General features: G+C 39.7%; 1 protein-coding gene across 1 annotated transcript in view; it reads right to left on the bottom strand.

Annotated features, from left to right (window-relative positions):
- The window catches only part of ANKRD7 (ankyrin repeat domain 7), a 22,440-nt gene extending 12,261 nt beyond the window's left edge, over positions 1 to 10,179 (bottom strand). Inside the window, exons 1-3 of the mRNA XM_049641729.1 lie at positions 9,780 to 10,179; positions 7,096 to 7,210; positions 6,769 to 6,942 (exon numbers count right to left, since the gene is read on the bottom strand). Of these exons, the coding sequence (XP_049497686.1) occupies positions 6,769 to 6,942; positions 7,096 to 7,210; positions 9,780 to 10,009 (519 nt within the window). The 5' untranslated portion in view covers positions 10,010 to 10,179. The remainder of the gene's footprint in view (positions 1 to 6,768; positions 6,943 to 7,095; positions 7,211 to 9,779) is intronic.
- Between the last annotated feature and the right edge of the window lie 13,723 nt (positions 10,180 to 23,902).

Below are 23,902 nucleotides of genomic sequence, written 5' to 3' on the forward strand. Positions count from 1 at the left end.
CCTTCCCCTCCCCCATGGGTTTCTGTTATGTTTCTCAGGATCCACATAAGAGTGAAACCATATGGTATCTGTCTTTCTCTGTATGGCTTATTTCACTTAGCATCACACTCTCGAGTTCCATCCATGTTGCTACAAAAGGCCATATTTCATTTTTTCTCATTGCCACGTAGTATTCCATTGTGTATATAAACCACAATTTCTTTATCCATTCATCAGTTGATGGACATTTAGGCTCTTTCCATAATTTGCTATTGTTGAGAGTGCCGCTATAAACATTGGGGTACAGGTGCCCCTATGCATCAGTACTCCTGTATCCCTTGGATAAATTCCTAGCAGTGCTATTGCTGGGTCATAGGGTAGGTCTATTTTTAATTTTCTGAGGAACCTCCACACTGCTTTCCAGAGCGGCTGCACCAATTTGCATTCCCACCAACAGTGCAAGAGGGTTCCTGTTTCTCCACATCCTCTCCAGCATCTATAGTCTCCTGATTTCTTCATTTTGGCCACTCTGACTGGCGTGAGGTGGTATCTGAGTGTGGTTTTGATTTGTATTTCCCTGATGAGGAGCGACGTTGAACATCTTTTCATGTGCCTGTTGGCCATCTGGATGTCTTCTTTAGAGAAGTGTCTATTCATGTTTTCTGCCCATTTCTTCACTGGGTTATTTGTTTTTCGGGTGTGGAGTTTGGTGAGTTCTTTATAGATTTTGGATACTAGCCCTTTGTCCGATGTGTCATTTGCAAATATCTTTTCCCATTCCATTGGTTGCCTTTTAGTTTTGTTGGTTGTTTCCTTTGCTGTGCAGAAGCTTTTTATCTTCATAAGGTCCCAGTAATTCACTTTTGCTTTTAATTTCCTTGCCTTTGGGGATGTGCCGAGTAAGAGATTGCTACGGCTGAGGTCAGAGAGGTCTTTTCCTGCTTTCTCCTCTAAGGTTTTGATGGTTTCCTGTCTCACATTCAGGTCCTTTATCCATTTTGAGTTTATTTTTGTGAATGGTGTGAGAAAGTGGTCTAGTTTCAACCTTCTGCATGTTGCTGTCCAGTTCTCCCAGCACCATTTGGTAAAGAGACTGTCTTTTTTCCATTGGATGTTCTTTCCTGCTTTGTCAAAGATGAGTTGGCCATACGTTTGTGGGTCTAGTTCTGGGGTTTCTATTCTATTCCATTGCTCTATGTGTCTGTTTTTATGCCAATACCATGCTGTCTTGATGATGACAGCTTTGTAGCAGAGGCTAAAGTCTGGGATTGTGATGCCTCCTGCTTTGGTCTTCTTCTTCAAAATTACTTTGGCTATTCGGGGCCTTTTGTGGTTCCATATGAATTTTAGGATTGCTTGTTCTAGTTTCGAGAAGAATGCTGGTGCAATTTTGATTGGGATTGCATTGAATGTGTAGATAGCTTTGGGTAGTATTGACATTTTGACAATATTTATTCTTCCAATCCATGAGCAGGGAATGTCTTTCCATTTCTTTATATCTTCTTCAATTACCTGCTTAAGCTTTCTATAGTTTTCAGCATACAGATCTTTTACATCTTTGGTTAGATTTATTCCTAGGTATTTTATGCTTCTTGGTGCAATTGTGAATGGGATCAGTTTCTTCATTTGTCTTTCTGTTGCTTCATTGTTAGTGTATAAGAATGCAACTGATTTCTGCACATTGATTTTGTATCCTGCAACTTTGCTGAATTCATGTATCAGTTCTAGCAGACTTTTGGTGGAGTCTATCGGATTTTCCATGTATAATATCATGTCATCTGCAAAAAGCGAAAGCTTGACTTCGTCTTTGCCAATTTTGATGCCTTTGATTTCCTTTTGTTGTCTGATTGCTGATGCTAGAACTTCCAGCACTATATTAAACAACAGCGGTGACAGTGGGCATCCCTGTCGTGTTCCTGATCTCAGGGAAAAAGCTCTCAGTTTTTCCCCGTTGAGGATGATGTTAGCTGTGGGCTTTTCATAAATGGCCTTTATGATCTTTAAGTATGTTCCTTCTATCCCGACTTTCTCAAGGGTTTTTATTAAGAAAGGGTGCTGGATTTTGTCAAAGGCCTTTTCTGCATCGATTGACAGGATCATATGGTTCTTCTCTTTTTTTTTGTTAATGTGATGTATCACGTTGATCGATTTGCGAATGTTGAACCAGCCCTGCATCCCAGGAATGAATCCCACTTGATCATGGTGAATAATTCTTTTTATATGCTGTTGAATTCGATTTGCTAGTATCTTATTAAGAATTTTTGCATCCATATTCATCAGGGATATTGGCCTGTAGTTCTCTTTTTTTACTGGGTCTCTGTCTGGTTTAGGAATCAAAGTAATACTGGCTTCATAGAATGAGTCTGGAAGTTTTCCTTCCCTTTCTATTTCTTGGAATAGCTTGAGAAGGATAGGTATTATCTCTGCTTTAAATGTCTGGTAGAACTCCCCTGGGAAGCCATCTGGTCCTGGACTCTTATTTGTTGGGAGATTTTTGATAACCGATTCAATTTCTTCGCTGGTTATGGGTCTGTTCAAGCTTTCTATTTCCTCCTGATTGAGTTTTGGAAGAGTGTGGGTGTTTAGAAATTTGTCCATTTCTTCCAGGTTGTCCAATTTGCTGGCATATAATTTTTCATAGTATTCCCTGATAATTGTTTGTATCTCTGAGGGATTGGTTGTAATCATTCCATTTTCATTCATGATTTTATCTATTTGGGTCATCTCCCTTTTCTTTTTGAGAAGCCTGGCTAGAGGTTTGTCAATTTTGTTTATTTTTTCAAAAAACCAACTCTTGGTTTCGTTGATCTGCTCTACAGTTTTTTTAGATTCTATATTGTTTATTTCTGCTCTGATCTTTATTATTTCTCTTCTTCTGCTGGGTTTAGGCTGCCTTTGCTGTTCTGCTTCTATTTCCTTTAGGTGTGCTGTTAGATTTTGTATTTGGGATTTTTCTTGTTTCTTGAGATAGGCCTGGATTGCAATGTATTTTCCTCTCAGGACTGCCTTCGCTGCATCCCAAAGCGTTTGGATTGTTGTATTTTCATTTTCGTTTGTTTCCATGTATATTTTAATTTCTTCTCTAATTGCCTGGTTGACCCACTCATTCGTTAGTAGGGTGTTCTTTAACCTCCATGCTTTTGGAGGTTTTCCAGACTTTTTCCTGTGGTTGATTTCAAGCTTCATAGCATTGTGGTCTGAAAGTATGCATGGTATAATTTCAATTCTTGTAAACTTATGAAGGGCTGTTTTGTGACCCAGTATATGATCTATCTTGGAGAATGTTCCATGTGCACTCGAGAAGAAAGTATATTCTGTTGCTTTGGGATGCAGAGTTCTAAATATATCTGTCAAGTCCATCTGATCCAATGTAGCATTCAGGGTCCTTGTTTCTTTATTGACTATGTGTCTAGATGATCTATCCATTTCTGTAAGTGGGGTGTTAAAGTCCCCTGCCATGACCACATTCTTATCAATAAGGTTGCTTATGTTTATGAGTAATTGTTTTATATATCTGGGGGCTCGGGTATTTGGCGCATAGACATTTATAATAGTTAGCTCTTCCTGGTGGATAGACCCTGTGATTATTATATAATGCCCTTCTTCATCTCTTGTTACAGCCTTTAATTTAAAGTCTAGTTTGTCTGATATAAGTATGGCTACTCCAGCTTTCTTTTGGCTTCCAGGAGCATGATAAATAGTTCTCCATCCCCTCACTCTCAATCTAAAGGTGTCCTCAGATCTAAAATGAGTCTCTTGTAGACAGCAAATAGATGGGTCTTGTTTTTTTATCCATTCTGATACCCTATGTCTTTTAGTTGGCGCATTTAATCCATTTACATTCAGTGTTATTATAGAAAGATATGGGTTTAGAGTCATTGTGATGTCTGTATGTTTTATGCTTGTAGTGATGTCTCTGGTACTTTGTCTCACAGGATCCCCCTTAGGATCTCTTGTAGGGCTGGTTTCGTGGTGACAAATTCCTTCAGTTTTTGTTTGTTTGGGAAGACCTTTATCTCTCCTTCTATTCTAAATGACAGACTTGCTGGATAAAGGATTCTCGGCTGCATATTTTTTCTGTTTAGCACACTGTAGATATCGTGCCAAGCCTTTCTGGCCTGCCAAGTTTCAAAGGAGAGATCAGTCACGAGTCTTATAGGTCTCCCTTTATAAGTGAGGGCACGTTTATCCCTTGCTGCTTTCAGAATTTTCTCTTTATCCTTGTATTTTGCCAGTTTCACTATGATATGTCGTGCAGAAGATCGATTCAAGTTACGTCTGAAGGGAGTTCTCTGTGCCTCTTGGATTTCAATGCCTTTTTCCTTCCCCAGTTCAGGGAAGTTCTCAGCTATAATTTGTTCAAGTACCCCTTCAGCACCTTTCCCTCTCTCTTCCTCCTCTGGGATACCAATTATGCGTATATTATTTTTTTTTAGTGTATCACTTAGTTCTCTAATTTTCCCCTCATACTCCTGGATTTTTTTATCTCTCTTTCTTTCAGCTTCCTCTTTCTCCATAACTTTATCTTCTAGTTCACCTATTCTCTCCTCTGCCTCTTCAAGCCGAGCCATCGTGGATTCCATTTTGTTTTGCATTTCGTTTAAAGCGTTTTTCAACTCCTCGTGACTGTTCCTTAGTCCCTCGATCTTTGTGGCAAGAGATTCTCTGCTGTCCTGTATACTGTTTTCAAGCCCAGCGATTAATTTTATGACTATTATTCTAAATTCACTTTCTGTTATATTATTTAAATCCTTTTTGATCAATTCATTAGCTGTTGTTATTTCCTGGAGATTCTTCTGAGGGGAATTCTTCCGTTTGGTCATTTTGGAGAGTCCCTGGCGTGGTGAGGACCTGCAGTGCACTTCCCCTGTGCTGTGGTGTATAACTGGAGTTAGTGGGCGGGGCCGCAGTCCGACCCGATGTCTGCCCCCAGCCCACTGCTGGGGCCACAGTCAGACTGGTGTGTGCCTTCTCTTCCCCTCTCCTAGGGGCGGGATTCACTGTGGGGTGGCGTGTCCCGTCTGGGCTACTTGCACACCGCCAGGCTTGTGTTGCTGGGGATCTGGCGTATTAGCTGGGGTGGGTAGGCAAGGTGCACGGGGGGTGGAGGGGCAGGCTTAGCTCGCTTCTCCTTAGGTGATCCACTCCAGGAGGAGCCCTGTGGCATCGGGAGGGAGTCAGATCCGCTGCCGGAGGTTTGGCTCCGCAGAAGCACAGAGTTGGGTGTTTGCGCGGAGCGAGCAAGTTCCCTGGCAGGAACTGGTTCCCTTTGGGATTTTGGCTGGGGGATGGGCGGGGGAGATGGCGCTGGCGCCTTTGTTCCCCGCCAAGCTGAGCTCTGCCGTCCGGGGGCTCAGCAGCTCTCCCTCCCTTTGTCCTCCAGCCTTCCCGCTTTCCGAGCAGAGCTGTTAACTTATGACCTCCCAGACGCTAAGTCGCGCTTGCTGTCGGAACACAGTCCGTCCGGCCCCTCCGCTTTTGCCAGCCAGACTCGGGGGCTCTGCTTGGCCGGCGAGCCGCCCCTCCGCCCCGGCTCCCTCCCGCCGGTCCGTGGAGCGCGCACCGCCTCGCCGCCCTTCCTACCCTCTTCCGTGGGCCTCTCGTCTGCGCTTGACTCCGGAGACTCCCTTCTGCTAATCCTCTGGCGGTTTTCTGGGTTCTTTAGGCAGGTGTAGGTGGAATCTAAGTGATCGGCAGGACGCGCTGTGAGCCCCGCGTCCTCCTACGCCGCCATCTTCCCGAACCTCGGGCATAAGAGACTCTTAAATACAGAGAACAAACTGAGGGCTTGCTGGAGGGATACTGGGTGGGAGGATGGGCTAAATGGGTGATGGGCATTATGCAGAACCCTTGTTGGGATTAGCACTGGGTGTTATGTATAAGTGATGAATCACTAAATTCTACTCCTGAAACCATTATTACACTATATGTTAACTTAGATATAAATAAAATAAAAGACAAATAAAAATAAAAGATAAGTGTGTTAATAAGAAACCTCTGAATATATACTTTAATTTTGAAAAGGTTTTGATATATAACAAAATATGATTTCAGAGACCAAGAAAACAAACTGGAGTTGGGTCACTAAAAATTAAAATTAAAGTTTCTACTTTAGGCTTAATTCAAATTGTGGGCAAGAGAAGCTGGAGTATTTAAGTGATAAGCACCTAGTATTTAATGTAAATATTACAAACCATCAATTCACATGTAATAATATTACGCTTGAGTTTCCACAGAATTTCATTTAAACTTCCAAGCCTGGGCATTTATTCTGGGCTGTCATGGAGACAAAATATCAGTGAACTTAAGTGTTAAGAAGCTTTTTTTTTTTTTTAAACAAACAAAAACAAACAAACAAAACCCCTCATCTCTATAGGAGAGTTGGATTACTTTTAGTATAGTAAGTGATTTTCTATGTCAACTCCATTTTCATTATCTATGAGTATATAAATAAGACAGGAAAAAAATGTAGGCTTATGATTTTTAACCAATATCCACTTCTAGGGAAATCAGATATTTCTCATTTGATATAAGCCTTTGAACAGTTATCATTGTTAAACATAATGCTGTTTTGGAGGTCAGCATTATAGTCTAACATGAAATGGACCAAGATTTTTTAAAAAAGAAAACCTTATCAGTATTTCATCATCTTATTCTCCTTCTCCTTTTCCCCAATTTCATTTTGGAAAATTCATGCTTCATATAACATGTGTTTCAACAGACATAAATCATCTGCAATAAATACCTTCTTCCATTACTTTCTAAAATATGTTATTTTTAATACACTACCTTATTTTGATATTCAAGATTAGCTTTGTGTTCAAGCAATTTTTCAACTAATGAGACACTGTGGCCACAGACGGCATAATGGAGAGCAGTATTGCCATCGAAATCTACCAGATTTGGGTATGCACCATGCTCCAGAAGAATAGTAGCACAGTCCTCCTTTGCGCACTGTACTGCCTGTCGATACAACAAGAATAAATGAGTAACCAACTTACTATCCAGGATATATTAAACTAATGTGTGGTACTATATTTTAAAAGATGAAATCCAACCCAAGTTAAGTAGAAGAACTCAAATGCATTTCAATTGAAAAGGAAAAAATTAACACACCTTAGTCAATGGAGATCTTTTTTCACCATCGCAGACATTTATTTCGCACTGTTTCTCAATTAAGAGAGATACAATATTTGAATATCCATTAGCACAGGCCAGGTGCAAAGGGGTTCTATATCAATATGACAGAACACAAAATTAAGGTAAGTCTAAGATAAGTCTTAGTTTGAGAAGTTACGATACACAAGAACATGCCAGATCATATACTTTTAAGGTATTTGCTTCAGGTACTTATTGATCTTTATAGAAAATTTATATTAATTGCTTTTTACTGAACTAATAAGGCTGTGCAAATGCCTTGAAGATCAAATATTTAACTGGTTTCACTTCAAGGAAAATTTAACTATAATGTGTCAAAAAATACCTATGTATGTATGTATGCATACCTTCATCATAAAAATGTCTTAGTAATCATTTACTATGGCTAGGCAGGGTTCTGGATGATGAGGATCCAGCAGCAAACAAAACAGACAAAAACACCTGCTCTTATGGATCATAAATGTTAGTGGAAAAGGTAAATAAAAAGCTTGAAATAGAAAAGCATGCCAGACAGTATTAAGTGCTAAAGAGAAAAATCAGGCAGGGAAGAAGGACAGGAAATGTCAGCAAGGAGAGAACTTATAATTATAGATAGAGTTGCCCAGGAAGCCCTCGTTGATAAGGTGATTATTAAATAGACACTGTAAGGAAGTGAGAGAGGAAGCCATGTGGGTATCTGGTGGGAAAACACTCGAGGCAAAGGGAACAGCAAGTCCAAAGGTCCTAACATTTCTGGCATTTCTGAGGAACACTGAGGAGGCCAGGGAAGCTGGATATGAAGGAAAGGGAGAGTCATAGGATGTAAGATGAGAGAGAGAATAGGGTGAGAGTGCATATCATATAAGGCTGAATGAGCCATTGGAAGGACTTTGGCCTTTACCCTTAATGAGATGGAAAGCCAGGGGAAGTTGTTAAGGCAAGGAATGATTCATTTTACATACATTTTATAGGATCATTCTGACTACTGTGTTGGGAATAAATTGAAAGGGTTAAAAGACAAAAAACAAATTCCTGCCATTGCAGCAATTTTGGTTAAGATACGATGGAGGTTTTGCCTAGAACGGTAACTGTGAAGGTGGCAAGAAATAGTTGGATTTTAGATACAACTTGAAGGTGGAGCCAAGAAAATCACATGGGTGGTATGAAAGAATGAGAAGAGTTAAGAATGACTCCAGGAGGCAAGAATGTTTCTGACCAAACAACTGAAAGAAAGGATTTGGGATTTCTAGAAAGAGAAATGAAGATCTAAGGAGGGAAAATGGAAGCGCCGTTTGGGGATGCTTGAGATTTGTAAAGAGTGAGTGGTGGAGCCAGTGGCTCTCACAAATCAATTACTAAATTTTCAGGAACTATTCAAGCTAAATGACATCACACTGGTAGCCTGAAATCAGGGCTTCTCCTCCCTTAGCTCCACTCCCACCCTCACCTCAGAGCTTGCTATTAAACATTTACCAGTACACCACAGGCTATTAGATATCCACACTGAAGTATAGGTATTTGTATATGAGTCCAGAGTTCAGGGAAGAGGTCTGGCTCGAGATAAAAAGTTGGAAGGCATTGGAATATGGACATTTAAAGATAATCTCTCTTCACCAGGCAAGTGAAGATTAAGAGACAGAATCGTTTCAAGTTCTGAGCCCTCAAATATTTACCAGGCAGGGAGAGGAAAAGAAATCAGCAAAGGAGTCTGAAAAGCAGTGTCCACAGAGGTAGGAGAAATGCCAGGTGAACCAAGTGTCCTAAAAGACAAGTCAATATTTCGAATACAACTTATAGGGCATGGAAGATACTTGGCTGAGATATGAGCCAGGTAAGACTGAGAATTGACCACTGAATGAAGTCATTTTGAGGTTATCTATGACCTTGTAAAGTAATTGAATGGGGTGGTGTAGGATAAAAGTTGGATAAATTTAGATAACTCTGTTTTTGTCAAAGGGCATAATACTATCAGCAAACTGACATAAATCTTAATAACCATAGTTTCCAGTTACCCAGTTACGGTGAAAAATAATGCTCTTCATACCCTATAAGTTGAAAATGCCCCCAAAGATTTTAAGGTAGGCACAGATAGCACATATTTTGTTATTAATGTCAAACACATAACTTCTATGTTTCTTAATATATAAAATTAATTTTGTTTTTGCAGTAAGTGGTTGTTGATGGACTTTTTCAAGAGACTCTGCAATTGAAAAAAATCATCAGAGATCCACATTAAAGTCAATTGTTTTGCTGTCTCAAAATATTAAAATCTTAACAACCACTATTCTGAGAGGTCTCTCTACTCTTTTCCTATTAGTATATTAGTAATATGGTAAATCTTGGATGGCTTAGGACAATATATATGTATCAAGTTAAAAACAGTAGTTCGGGTAAAGGGTGAAATGCCAGATGTAGATTAATGCAGCGGGGGAAGTGGTGGCAATCAGGGAAGGCACAGATGCCCTCAAATATCCAGGTAAGCATTAAACAAAATAACAAGCTGGATTTGGGCACGTGACCCTCTGTCAGTGGTTACCTGACCTCTCCACTGTGGAAAACCTGTAGCGACAACCCATGAAGGAGCCCAGACAAGTCCTGCTCCTGATTACAGGACCCAGTGGACCCAACTTCCCTTCCACACTGCCCTTCATCCGTCTGGTCACCTGTACTGTCTGTCCCGTACATTCACATCACGTTTCTTGAGCTGAAGGTACTCCTTCACCTTCTCCAAATCCCCGACCCAGGCAGCTTTGTGAAGTTTCTTTAAATCTTTATCTCGAAGGTTGTAGCCTGGCTGGGCGGGGTGGTGGGTACTGGCCTGGGCCACAGGCAGGTGCGAGGAGGGGCCTTGAGGCTCATCCTTCCTTCTCCAGAAGGTGAGAAGCTTCTTCATGGTGGCAAAGGAGACAGTCCTTCAGCTGGACCAGGATGTCCCGGTCACTCCTAACCCCCCGACCTGCCCCTGGGGCCTGGACCCCCTGGCTTGAGGGTGCGCCCGGGCAGGTCCTCACCCCACTCCAGGAGTCCAAGCTAGCCAGAGACAGGAAGTGAACCAGTGACAGGAAGCGGGCAAAGACAAAGGGGTTGGGCCACTTGCCTGGGGCAACGCAGGCGCCTCAGTTGCCTGGCAACGCCGGGGACCTTGAGCGACAACCAGGATTCAGTGTTGTAGACGCCCAAACCCAGACTCTCACTTAAGATCTTTGACTGACTGCTACACCGTGAGTCTTACTAGTAGATCAAAAGCCTTTTGGTAGAAACCTACCAACTTTCTTAGAAATAACCCCTTCTCGTTCGAGTATAAACCTAATGACTTAAACTCTTGAAAGCTGAGATTTACCCTCCTTGTGGTGGGGATGGATCTTCTCCAGGGACCTTGCCCTCCAGCCTATCCCCCACCCTCATCCATATGGTTCACAGGATCTAACACATAGTTAACAGTGACTGAGATCCTTCTATAATCTCAATATCAAACTTACTTTTCAATGTTACCTCTCATATTCCAGCTTACCTTTTCACGTCACAAAATTTCAAAAATCCTTCCAACTCACTGCACCTACAGTGCACTAATTCTGCAACCTTCACTGACCTTGACCACTGCACTTTGTGTCCACATTTCCCTACTTAACGAGATTAAATTCCATGGTTAATCATTATCATCACTCCAATGCTTATACCTTCATGCTAGCCCTCAACCTTTTTCTTACTTGCTGCCTAAACCACAGTCCTGGGTAAATCTAAAACTCCCAACTAAACTTATCTTTCTTGAGTCACTGAATGTGACTGAAGGAAAAAACAAAGCCACATTATCTTGTCTCATCTTTAGTTCATGAAAATTCACCTTAAGAAGATTGCCCTACATTCCAGCAATCCTCAAATATTTCCGATTCATTTACACTCACACCTTCCTTAACCATTTCATTATCTTCTCTCCAAAGTCATTCTTGGCTGATGACCTGGTATCCTGATCCATTTAGACAAAAGAATTAATCACAAAAGAAATTTCTACACTCCCAGGACATCTACCCACCTACTTACCAAAAAATATTTTACCTTCTCTTCTGTTCATATTGATGATATGTCCATGTTTCTAGCAAAGGCTAGCACTTATCCTGTGAACTGGAACCCATCCTCTGTAGCCTGCCCAGGGACATTGCTTCAGCAACCTCTTGCTTTCTCATGTGTCTATAAAGTTTGTCTCTCTGTTAACTAACTCTTATTAGCATAAATACATACTAATATTTGTCCAAACTAAAAACAAACAAAACTGACCACACCTTCCTCCACAACATTCATTGCCTCATTTCTCTCCTTTACAGCAAAACTCCTTAGAGTTGTCTATAATCTTATAATCTCTCTATATCATTTTTCTTCTTCTGTTCCCATAGCAATTCCTATCATTACCTATTTTTTATTGAGTTATAACTGACATAAAACAGTATATCAGTATCAGGTATACAACATAATGAATTGATATTATGATAGGAAAAGATAGGATAAAATAGGCAGAGAGGAAAAGGATTAGGACCTGAGATCCCTGGGTGGAGAGACATATTTTGGAACAAAGTTGGGAGTGTCTGACCACAGCATACCCTGCCCCACTCAGGTGTAAGGCTCCTCTTGAGAAAGTAACACACCACCTACTTCCCCTCAGGTTCCCCTCAGGGATCTGACAAAAGACCTGACTAAAAATAAGTGGTAGACCATAAGACCTATAACCCACAAGGAATGATATGGCCATAGACCATCCCTCATACAAAGGAAACGAGCCAATCAGGAAAGGACCACCCAGCACCTAGAGCTATCAAGCCAGTGAGGATAGGACCTGAGAAGGAATTAGGGGGAAGGGAAAAGGGGGGGGGGTGTTGACCTGAACCTTATAAAACAAGGACCCTTGCCTACAATTGATGGGCATTCACTTTCTAATATCCCCCTCTCTGTAAAGAGAGTTTTTTTTTTTAAATTTTTAACATTTATTTATTTTTGAGACAGAGAAAGAGCATAAACAGGGGAGGGGCAGAGAGGGAGACAGAGAATTTGAAACGGGCTCCAGGCTCTGAGCTGTCAGCACAGAGCCCGACGTGGGGCTTGAACTCACGGGTCGTGAGATCATGACCTGAGCCGAAGTCAGACACTTAACCGACTGAGCCACCCAGGCACCCCTCTGTAAAGAGAGTTTTAATACTATTCTTCCTTTCCAATATTAAACTCTAATAAACTTTTGCCTGCTGCTCATTTTGGGTCCACCTCTTCATTCTTCAAAGTAGCGAGACAATGAATCCTGAGTATTAAGGTAAAACAATCCTGCAACAATATTTGTATATACTGCAAAATGATCAACACAGTAACTCTACTTATCATCTGTCATCAAAGTTACAACAAATTTTTTTCTTGTGATTAAGAACTTTTAAGATCCACTCTCTTAGCAACCTTTCTTTTGTTCCCATCCCTCTCAACCAACACTGCTTTAAGTATGATTGATCATGATCTCTAGCATGTGAAATCCCATTGTCATCACTCAGTTTTTATATTAATCCAGTAGCATTTGACACAGGTTTCAAGGACCATTACTTGCTCCCTGAAACACTGTCTTCACTTGGCTTCTAAGATATCACACTTCCCTAGTTTGATTTCTTCCTTTATAACAATTCCTTCTCGGTTTGCTGATTCCTCTTTATCTCCAGTATTGGAGAACCCCAGGGTCAGTCCATCAATAGCTTCATTTTGTGCCCCCCCCCCCTAAATCCTTGGAGTCAGTCATCTTTGAATCTTATCTTTTATACCTACATTTAAATTGCCAGCAAATCCTGTTAACTCTAACTACAAAATATATCCAGAATTCATTTGATTTCTTCCCCTATCCATATTCCCTTCTGGGTGATCTCTCTCATTCAGTCCCATGGCTTTAGGTTATCTATACATTATCAACTCCAAAAGTGAGAGTTCTAATCTGGTCCCCTGTCCTGAATTCTGGACTAGTATATCTATTGCCTATAGATTCTTCTTCCTCAACATGTCGTGTTGCTGCGTCAGAGCGCTGGGCATGCACAAGAAAAGGAGTACCTGTTTGTCCTTCAGAAGGGCCTAGATCTCTTTCGGCGAGGCCTTCAATCTGGCAGATCAACCTTCATGAACTCATTCTGAATGTGAAGGGGTTGAAGCTGGCCAGCTGGGTCTTGGCCTTGCTTTGCTGGCTGTTGCCCATTCCATGCTGAGTGGACTTGCTGTCCCCTTTCCCCTTCCAGTGTGATTCTGTGGTGGGCAAGTGGACTTTTCACTCCTCACTACTCTGTCATGTCTCCACCCAGATGCCCTGTTTCTGTCACATGGTGGCCTGGGGCCCCACAGTCATTGTCCATGGCGCCATTATACTCTACATCTCTGGAATCCGTCTTCTATGCTGTAGCCATGGTCTCTGGGCCCACAAGCTGTCCACTGCAATCAGCTTCTCCCCTTATCCAGGAAGATAGCACAACAGTCTGTTTCCCACTCTAGGTGAGTGCCATGGGGCTGGATGTCACCCTACTTCCAGTAACAACTCCTATTGTCAGGGTGGACCACGAATCCTACTGACTTCCTACATGAATGTTACACTTCACATCTCTACCTGACATTCCACTCTGTCACTCTCTTACTTAAAAACAGGTAACTCCATTCTTTAAAAGTCAGGTCAAAAGTTGCTCAGGTCAAAAGTCTTAGCATCATCTTTGACTTCCCCCTTTCTCAACGGCCACATCAGCTAGCTCATAAGTTAGCAAAATCTAAATGTATTGCCTCCAAAATACATGCAGAACTTTACCACTGCTGTCCATGTAGCATAGGCCAACATCATTTCTCTCATTTGTAGTTTTACTTTAGTACTTTATAGGAAAATCCTGACTGGTCTTCATGCTTCTGCTCTTGTATGCCACCCTGCCCCAGTCTATTCTGAACCCAGCAGCCTGAATGATCCAGTTAAAGGGCCTTCAGATGGTATCATTTGTCTGATAAAAATACTTCAATGATTTCCTAACTCCCTCGCAGTAAAAGCTGAATTTCTTATAATGACCTGGGCCTGTGCAATTTGTGACCTCCTCCTTCACACTCCACCCTTTACTTCTCTACCTCAGGTCCTTCTTCTTACTCAAGCTCACATAGCTCCAGCCACCATGGTTTCTCAGTGGCTCCCTGACGCACTAAGCATGTTCCTGTCTCATAGCCCCTGACCTTGTTGCTTTCCTTTCCTGAAGTGCTGTTCCTGCCACCGTAAAGTAAGCTTTGAGAGGGCAGCCACTTTTGAATGCTTTGTTCCAGGCTAATTCTCAACTTCCATAACAAGATTTGCCACACTAAATGCTCAATAAATGTCTGTCAAATGAATGGATAAACAATTGAATAATGACCTCTGCTTCTATCTACCTTTTAAACTCTTGAATGCAACTTTGGACACAGAACTTCTCCTTAATTCCATGGATCAGAGGTAAAAAGCAGGATGTACTGTTTAAACAAGAACTTGAGGGTGGCAGATGGGAGTGTGAACACAGAACTTAATGTGAAACTGGTCCACCAGAAGTAACTGCCAAAATCACAGACCCCAGTCCATCTCCACAGGAGCCTTCAGTAAGCAGCTTCCCGGCCACGAAGAATGCCAATCCCTAATCTATCCTCAGTGTGCTCCTAAAATCAGAAATCTTCAAAGAATAGTACATAGCACTCAAAGCATACAAAAAAAAAAAAAAAATCCACTGGGTGGATATCAGAACCTTTTTATACCAATTATTATGTGTTGCTTTGAAAATGATTGTATATGTCTGTATGTTCTGTAATAGACAACATACATTATACTGTATTATACAGTATACTGATACATGTTCTGTAATAGACAACATACATTATACTGTATTATACAGTATACTGATATATGCACATAATATATACATAATAACTGATTCTTGTCATGTACTGCTCCAAGTGTTTTGCATAGCTTATCATGTAATCTTCACATAGTCTTGTTGAGCTAAATACTATTTGTATCAACATTTGATAGTGAGGATACTGAGGTGCAGCAAAGTTTAATGACTTGCTCAAGGTTACTGTACTGGCAAGCTGAGAGTTGGTATATAAACTCATATGACATAGATTTGAACCCACCCAATCTGACTCCAGAACTTGCCTCGTTAGCCAATATTCCATACTGTCTCTTTCATGAATAGATGAAAACATACCATCTCTGTAAACCCTATTTTTAATGGCTCAGAGGAAAGATTTATTTATTCATTTGAATACATTTGTTGAACTCCTTTCTAGTGCTACATGATGTGGAAGATGTAAGGTGGAGAACAAAACCTGATAATTCTTTACATCAAGTCAATGCACACTAATTCCCACAATGGTTTAGATCAGTGGTTCTCAACCAGGGCAATTTTATCCCCCAGGGAATATTTGGCCATGTTTGGAGATATTTTTGGGTGTGGAGACTGAAGAAGAATACTGCTAAATATTCCACAATGCACAGGGCAACCCTCTACAGGTACTTACCTGGCCCCAAATGTCAATAGTTCCCAGGCTTAGAAACTCTGATCTAGGCTCTATATTATTTCAGAGGAGCAAAGATGAAAAAGATATCTTACATTCTCTGCCTTCAATGAGCTCACTAATGTTTAGTTAACCTCGACCCTTCTAGCCCCCACCACTAAAGAAATTCTTTCTCAGCTATATAAGTTAGTGAGGGTCGCATGATGTGTACTCTACCTTTAATATTAGCCTAGAGGGAGGGAGTGACAAAGTAGGTTATGGACGGTCGGGGTGATTTCAAATAAAAAAGAACTTTTGGGCTGGGCTTGAAGAATAAGTAGATTTTCTAGGCTTTCTAATCAAAACTTACCTATAATCATAAAAGTTAATTCATAATAGAGGCACAGGGGTGACTGGGTGGCTCACTTAGTTAAGCGTTCGACTTCAGCTCAGGTCATGATCTCATGGCTTGTGGATTTGAGCTCTGCATCAGGCTCTGTGCTGACAGCTGGAGCCTGCTTTAGATTCTGTGTCTCTCTCCTTCTGCCCCTCCTTGCTCACACTCTGTCCCTCTCTCCATCTCTCTCTCAAAAATAAACACTAATAAAATTTAAAAAAAAATCCACAATAGAGGCACAAGCAAAACACACAAGAATCAGGATCATCTAATATTATTTGTGGAACCTCGACCAAGGTTAGCCTGGGATCTGAATCAGGTCCTGAAGGTTGAGTGGAATTTTGATGTGGGACATCTAATAAAAAACTAGACAGAATAGATAATTTTGTATATTTTATAACTGAATTCATGTTGACTGCCCATTTCAGGAAAATGCATACTCTGAAACAGTATTTTGTAGTGCAAGTTTAGTGCAATGGTACTTGATTTAATTGTGACTCGTTGTTGTGAGTTCTCCTAAGTATTTAAAATCTTAGAATGTTGCCAAATTGTGAATTACTTTTTATTGTGTCTGGTAATATCTAAGATAGAGCACATTTATTCTTCCTTTAAGAAGTTTAACAACAAAAAGACAACTATTTAACACCTATCCAACATAAGGTGAATATTTAAATCTCGACTAGACAGCCATATAAATAGACTATTTTTCTCACTCGTGTGGACAGCTTAGAGGAATACCCTTTTCTATAACTGAAGTCCTTAACCTCCATCTCTCCCTTCTTATCCCAGCCAAACTAGTACGATGGCATAAGGTGGTGCAGATCTAGGCTGCCTCCTTGGAAGAAACAAGTGGGAACGGCCAAACCACGTACTTTGACACAGGTCTGTGACAAAGGAAAAAAGGGCACATTTTTCTAACTTTCAAAGGTACTTTTTTTTTTTAAATGTTTATTTATTTTTGAGAGAGATAAGAGTGCGAGAGGGAGGAGAGACAGAGAGAGAGGGAGACACAGAATCTGAAGCAGGCTCCAGGCTCTGAGCTGTCAGCACAGAGCTTGATGTGGGGCTTGAACTCGTGAACTGTGAGATCATGACCTGAGCTGAAGTCGGACACTTAACTGACTGAGACACCCAGGTGCCCCTCAAAGGTATTTCTAATGGGCCAGTAGTGCCCCTGTTTCAGCTCCACTACAAACTCTTCTGAATTTGTTTCCTTGGCTATCTCTCTAAAACTGTAGCTTCTGCTGGCTCCAGCTAGTCTCCTGGGGTCTGAGGCTGCACTGCTGTCTTCCAGAAATCCATGGACCATGACTTCTCCTGGGCTACTGATCCAGCTTGTTTTAACCTCATTTCCATGCAAAACCGTCCTTCCCAATTTTGATAGAGGTTGCCATCTTTTTGTGTTTTTCTAGCCTTCTATTTTTAGAGTCATTTCTTATGCCCATTGACTTAGTTTTTCAATTTTCCTTAATGATACATTCCCGAATTACCATCATGGAATACAAACTACAGGGACTTGGGCAATATTCTTAACCTTTCTGAGTTTTTTTTTCCCCCCTTTACTTCACAAGCCTGAGAAAATACATGAGAATGAAATTATTCAGTACAGTACCTGATAGAAATGTTGCTTATCAGAATGTTGGGGTTCACCTTCCTTTTCCTTTAGGTTAAAGAAGTAATACTAACCCAGTTTTTTCTTTTGCTATCTTCCATATTCCCTTGGGCTTACTGTTTCAGTCCTGTGCAGACTTTAATGCAAAACTCAACATACACTACGGCTTTTACCACATTTCAAATGACACCAGGTTCACCATTAGTTTCCTAGTTGACTGAAGTGTTCTGGGATTACAGTGGACTGGAGTGTTGTTCAGCAAACATTCACCCTCTTCTCCCTGAAGTGACAAGTTGCTCTCCTCTAACAGAAGCCTATTACCCTCCTGCACTCTTACCATCCTCTGTGAGAACAGCATGCTTAGACAGGCTTGCTTCTGCAGCCTGAGTCTCAGCATGAAACACACATCGTGCAGCTCTGAACCCAAGTCTAGCTGCTACTGGGAACCCAGCTGGGCCCAACAGAACCACTGCCAAAACTCATGAGTGAGACATATTACTTACTGTTTAAGCCACTGAGACTATGAGATTGTTCATTACCCCAGCAAAAGGCTGATCAGTATAGAAATGGAGAAGGGGCCCTGCAGCTTCTGGCATTTCCTTCACCCAGTTCCCAGCACACATACTCTGGGTTCTATTCCTGGATTCTACATCCCTCCCCTCCCCTAGTTGACCCAGAGCAGCTCAGCCCAGCACTCCACCATCCATCTCTTTTATGATGCAGAATGTTTTTCCTCTTGCCCATGAAACTTGCAAGAAACTTGTCAGCTCCAGAGTGTATATCTCACTTAAAATGTACTTACCTAAGTACATTATCAAGAAATCAAGCCTTTCTCCACAAATAATTATCAGCTACAAGGAAAAGAATTTTCATTATGTGTTCCATAAGATGAGTGCTTTTTATCCTGCAGTATTTTCTGAGTTATTAAGCAAATCTTACTCAAGTTTAGGCAATCACTTTCTTACTTTAAAAGAAATATCTGATATTTCTTTGCTAAGGAATTACATTAGTTTCTTATTATTGCTGTCATAATTTACCACACAGTGGCTGAAAACAACACAAATTTTTTACCCCACGGTTCTGGAGATCAGAAGTCCCCAACGGGTTTCTCAGGGCTAAAATTGAGATGCCAGCTTTCTTTTCTGGAGGCTCTCTGGGAGAATCTGTCCCCTTGCCTTTTCTAGGTTTCTGCCTCCCTTTTTCACATGTAAGGAGACTATTTGCATTGGGTCCAAGATAATCTCCCATCTCAAGACCCTTACCCTAATCATATATTTTTTCCTTTTGTAAATTACAATGTTGTGGAAAGGCACTTTTTCATGGTGACCATCCTAACAGGTGTGAGGTGATACCCCATTATGGTTTTGATCTGCATTTCCTTGATGAGAAGTATGTCAAGCACCTATCCATGTACCTGTTGGCCATTTGTGTGTCTTCTTTGGAAAACTGTCTGTACAGTTAGTTCCTCTGGCCAGTTTTTAAGTGGATTGTTAGCTTTCTTTATCTTCAGTTGTATGAGTTCTTTATATACATTTGGATATTAACACCTTATCAGATATATGATTTGCAGATATGTTGAGCCATTCTGTAGGTTGCCTTCTCATTTTATTGTTTCTTTTGCTGTGCGGAAACTTTTTAGTTTGATGTAGTCCCACTTTTTTATTGAATTGTATGAATACCTGGAATATTAAGGCTACTGATGTATTACCTGTCATTTTTTATTGCATATGATAAATGTAGAGATGATTTTGATTTGGTTCAATAGATTTTAAATTGGTAATTCCTTGTAGAAATGAACTCCACCCTCATTAGTAATATATTTATCCTTCACTAAACTGTTATTTAAATATGTCCTCTATATATGATCATTCATATTTCCCCCCTAGACATAAGTTATAAGTGATTACAGTGTTTTAAAACCTAGACCATTTTACTGACAGAGCTGCTTATGGTACCTTTTCATTTTATTTATTTATATTTAAATGATGAATAATTGTGAACCATTTATTTAGTCCCTATAGCTAAGAAACATTTCCTCCTTATAAACTTACTTCTATTTTTTAATTTTTGCTTTGTTTCTGATTCATAAATAATTATAAATAGGAATCTGGAAGGATTTTGTCCTGGATAAAGATTTAAGGTGATTTTAGGATATTTTATTTGGTACTTACTGTACTTGTAAAAAAAAAAAATCTGACTTTTCTTTATAACAAATCTTTAATTCTATAAGATCTTTATTGTCAGTCTCCTTGAGTGATCATTTGCCATCTAGTGGACAATATAAGTACTGCTCAGCTTTGTAAGAGGGTTCTGTATAGGGTGTATATAGAGATGGAAACTGATTAGAGACATTCTGGTGCAATGTGTGATTTCTATTTGTGTATAAGAGTTCAGATTACATAAGATAAAATTTAATATTTCATTTTGTCCTTATATGCTGATATTAGAGATATGTATACTCATCATAGATAAAGCAACATATTGTTCTTATTACAGACTTAGTATTCAGAAACAGAAAATGAAAAGCTAATTTATAAAAAAGCAAGTAACAATTGTTTAAGAGAACAAGTACTAGTCAGGGAGAGGAGGTGAACCAGTAGATAGGATAGCGGTGAGAAGAACAAGGGATTTAATGAGAGAGAAGAGAAAGGGAGAGTGGAGAAGGATACATGGAGAGAAAGGATAATGAAGAGACTGAAAGCAGTAGCAAAGAAGAAACAGAGGGAGCTGGGAAAAGAGGCAACTAGACAAAGTGGAAATGGAAAAGGGTATTAAAAGTTTTCTCAGAAGAAAAGAAAGATGGGATTAAAAATGAGTTAAGAGACAACAGAAATGGTTGCAATGTGTCAGCTATCTAGAAACATCACCTCTCTGATTTCATCTGTCAGAAACCAAGAAAGTGCTCCATAGGTCCTACTTCCTGGTTACTATATTAATGTATAGACTTACATCACATATGCATGTGTGATGACTGATGCTTTCCTTTTGCATCTTTCATACTTACAGTTCTCACAATGCAGGGAAATAGTGATTAGGGTTGTGTTTCTTTTACTAGAAACTGATTTCACTTGGGATTTTGTTGGAGTATTCAACCAGTACGCCCCTACAAGTGTAATCTAGGACACCTGATTGACTTGAACAATTAAGGCAATTGAGATTGTTGGAGAATAATGTTAATCAACAGACACTTTAGACTTCTGTTATTTACAAAGAGAAGTCAGGGGTTCCATTCAACAAATACTTACTGAATTCCTATTATATGTCAGGCATGTGGTAGACATGACACTGTAAAACGAAAAACATCTTACTGTCCAGTAAGATTTTTAGTTAAATGGAGAGGTTATGGATTGAAAGTCTCGGGGAGCCTGGGTGGCTCAGTCGGTTGAGCGCCAACTTCGGCTCAGGTCACGATCTCGCGGTCCGTGAGTTCGAGCCCCGCATCGGGCCCCTGTGCTGACAGCTCAGAGCCCAGAGCCTGTTTCAATTCTGTGTCTCCCTCTCTCTGACCCTCCCCCATTCATGCTCTGTCTCTCTCTGTCTCAAAAATAAATAAACATTAAAAAAAAATTAAAAAAAAAAAAGAAAGTCTCTTATCTTTCTTCTCTAAGACTTATGTTTTACCTTATATGAGTCTCCATGCTTTGCGTGATAGGCAGAATTAATAAGATGACTCCAAGTGACCCCTGCCCTGAATGTGGATGGCATGTGTAAATATGATAAGCTAGCATTTCTTATGATTATGTTACCTTAAATGCAAAAGGGAGCTTATTCTTTTTGAGCTTGATCTAATCATATGAGTCATTTAAATCTAGATCTAGAGGTCAGACACAGAAGTCAGAGATGTAAGTATGAGAAATATTTGACGAGAGGGAAATCCTCTTATTGGCTTTAAAGATGAAGGGGGCCATGTGGCAAGAACATGAGAGTAGCCTCTAGGATCTGAGGGCATCCCCTAACCAAGAGCCAGCAAGAAATAGGGACCTTAGTCTTAAAGACACTAACCACTGAGTTCTTTCAGCATCTATATGAGCTTGGAAGAAACCCCTGAGCACCAGGTAAGAATACAGCTTGTGAATATCTTGATTTGAGACGCAAAGTAGAAAAGGATAGAGAAATATGGGGCGCCTGGGTGGCTCAGTCAGTTAAGCATCCCACTTCGGCTTGAGTCATGATTTCGCAGTTCATGGGTTTGAGCCCCACCCTGGTCTCTGTGCTGACAGCTCAGAGTCTGGAGTCTGCTTTGGATTCTGTGTTTCTCTCTCTCTCTCTCTGCCCCTCCCCACTCATGCTCTCTCTCTCTCAAAAATAAATAAGCATAAAAATTTTTGTTTAAAAAAATTAAAAATAAATACAAATAAAAAAAGAGGGGATATAGAATATACTATTATAAGATTTCTTATGCTACATGTGAAGCGGTATAACATTATTGAAAGACTGTGATGAGGTGTGTGTGTGTGTGTGTGTGTGTGTGTGTGTGTGTATTATATCTAGGAACAAACACAAAATTAAAAAAATAGATAATCTAACCAAAAAGTCAATAGTGGAGATAAGATGTCATAAAAATACATATGCAGTCATTCCAAAAGAAGGTAGGAAAAGAGGGAAAAGGCCCCAAAAAGTGAGGATAAGTAGAGAACAAGTAACATATGGCAGATTTAAATTTAAACATATCAATAATTCATTAAATATAAAGGTTCTAAACACCCAATCAAAAGGCAGAGAAAATCACTATCAGACAAAAAAGCAAAATCCAATTCTATACTATTTATGAAACACCTACTTTAAACTGAGGTTTGATGGGGGGTGAGAGGGAGGGAAGGGTGGGTGATGGGTACTGAGGGGGCACCTGTTGGGATGAGCACTGGGTGTTGTATGGAAACCAATTTGACAATAAATTTCATATATTGAAAAAAATAAAAAAAAAATAAAACACCTACTTTAAAACAAGGACAAAGAGGGATTAAAAATGAAACAAAATGATATGCCATATAAACACTAATTGAAATAAAATTAGATTAGCTATATCAATATTAGATGAAGTAGATTTAGAACAAGAAATATTACCAGGAATAAAGAAGGACATTGCATAATGACATGGGTTCATATAATGAAGAAAATATCCAACCCTAAACATGTATGTATATAGTAACAGAGCTTCAAAATACATTAAGTAAAATTGATATGATACAACTAAAAGGAGAGACAAATCTACAACTCTAGTTTCAAACTTAAACACTCTTCTTTCATTAATTTATAGAACAAATAGACAAAAACATCAGCAAGCATACGGAAAGACTATTACCCAATTTGACATAATTAACATTTATAGAACACTCCACTTTGCAACAGAAGAACACATTTGTATTGTCTTTTTTTGCAAGTGCACATAGAACATTTACCCACATTGAACATATTCTGGGAGCACAATACTGATCTCAACAGACTTACAAAGACTGAAATATTAAAATTATGTTCTATGACAAACATGAAATTTGAAATTAATAAAAATGTATCTGGAAAATCCCTCAATATTTTGAAATTAAACAACATATTTCTAATTAATCCTATCTCAAAGAAATCACAAGGTATATTAGAAAATATATTAAATTAAAAGAGAATGAAATGAGAACCTGTAAAAAGTGTAGAATGCTTCTGAAGTACCTTTAGCAAAATGACTAAAACAGTCCTTAGAAAGTTATAGCTATCAATGCTTATATTAAAAGAAGAATTGTCTCAAGTGAATGCTTTAAAATTTCACCTTAAACTAGGAAAAAACATAAAGCATGAAGAAAAAAATACATGAGCAGAAATTGATGAAATAGCAATACAATTCAGCAAAGCTAAAATTACTAAACCTAAAGCCAAAATGATCAGGAAAACAGAAGTTGCAAATTAAAATAAAAAATGAATAAGGCTAGGGTGCTTGGGTGGTTCAGTCGGTTAAGCTTTTGACAGTGGCTCAGGTCATGATCTTACGGCTCATGGGTTTGAGACTGGCATCAGGCTCTCTGCTGTCAGCTCAGCGCCCACTTTGGATCATTTGTCTCCCTCTCTCTCTGCCCCTCCCCCTTTCTCACTCTCTCTCAAAATAAATAAACACAGACACACACAAAAAGAAATGAATAAGACCATCAATATTGATTCTACAGACATTAAAAGGATTATAATGGAATAATGTTGCAGCTTCCAATAAATTTAATTGCACAGATGAAATATACAAATTTCTGAAAAGAAAAAGAAAATTTTTAAAGCTCACTAAAGGAGAAATATATGAGTAGACATCT

The sequence above is a fragment of the Panthera uncia genome, chromosome A2, assembly GCF_023721935.1.
Source record: "Panthera uncia isolate 11264 chromosome A2, Puncia_PCG_1.0, whole genome shotgun sequence".
Taxonomy (NCBI): domain Eukaryota; kingdom Metazoa; phylum Chordata; class Mammalia; order Carnivora; family Felidae; genus Panthera; species Panthera uncia.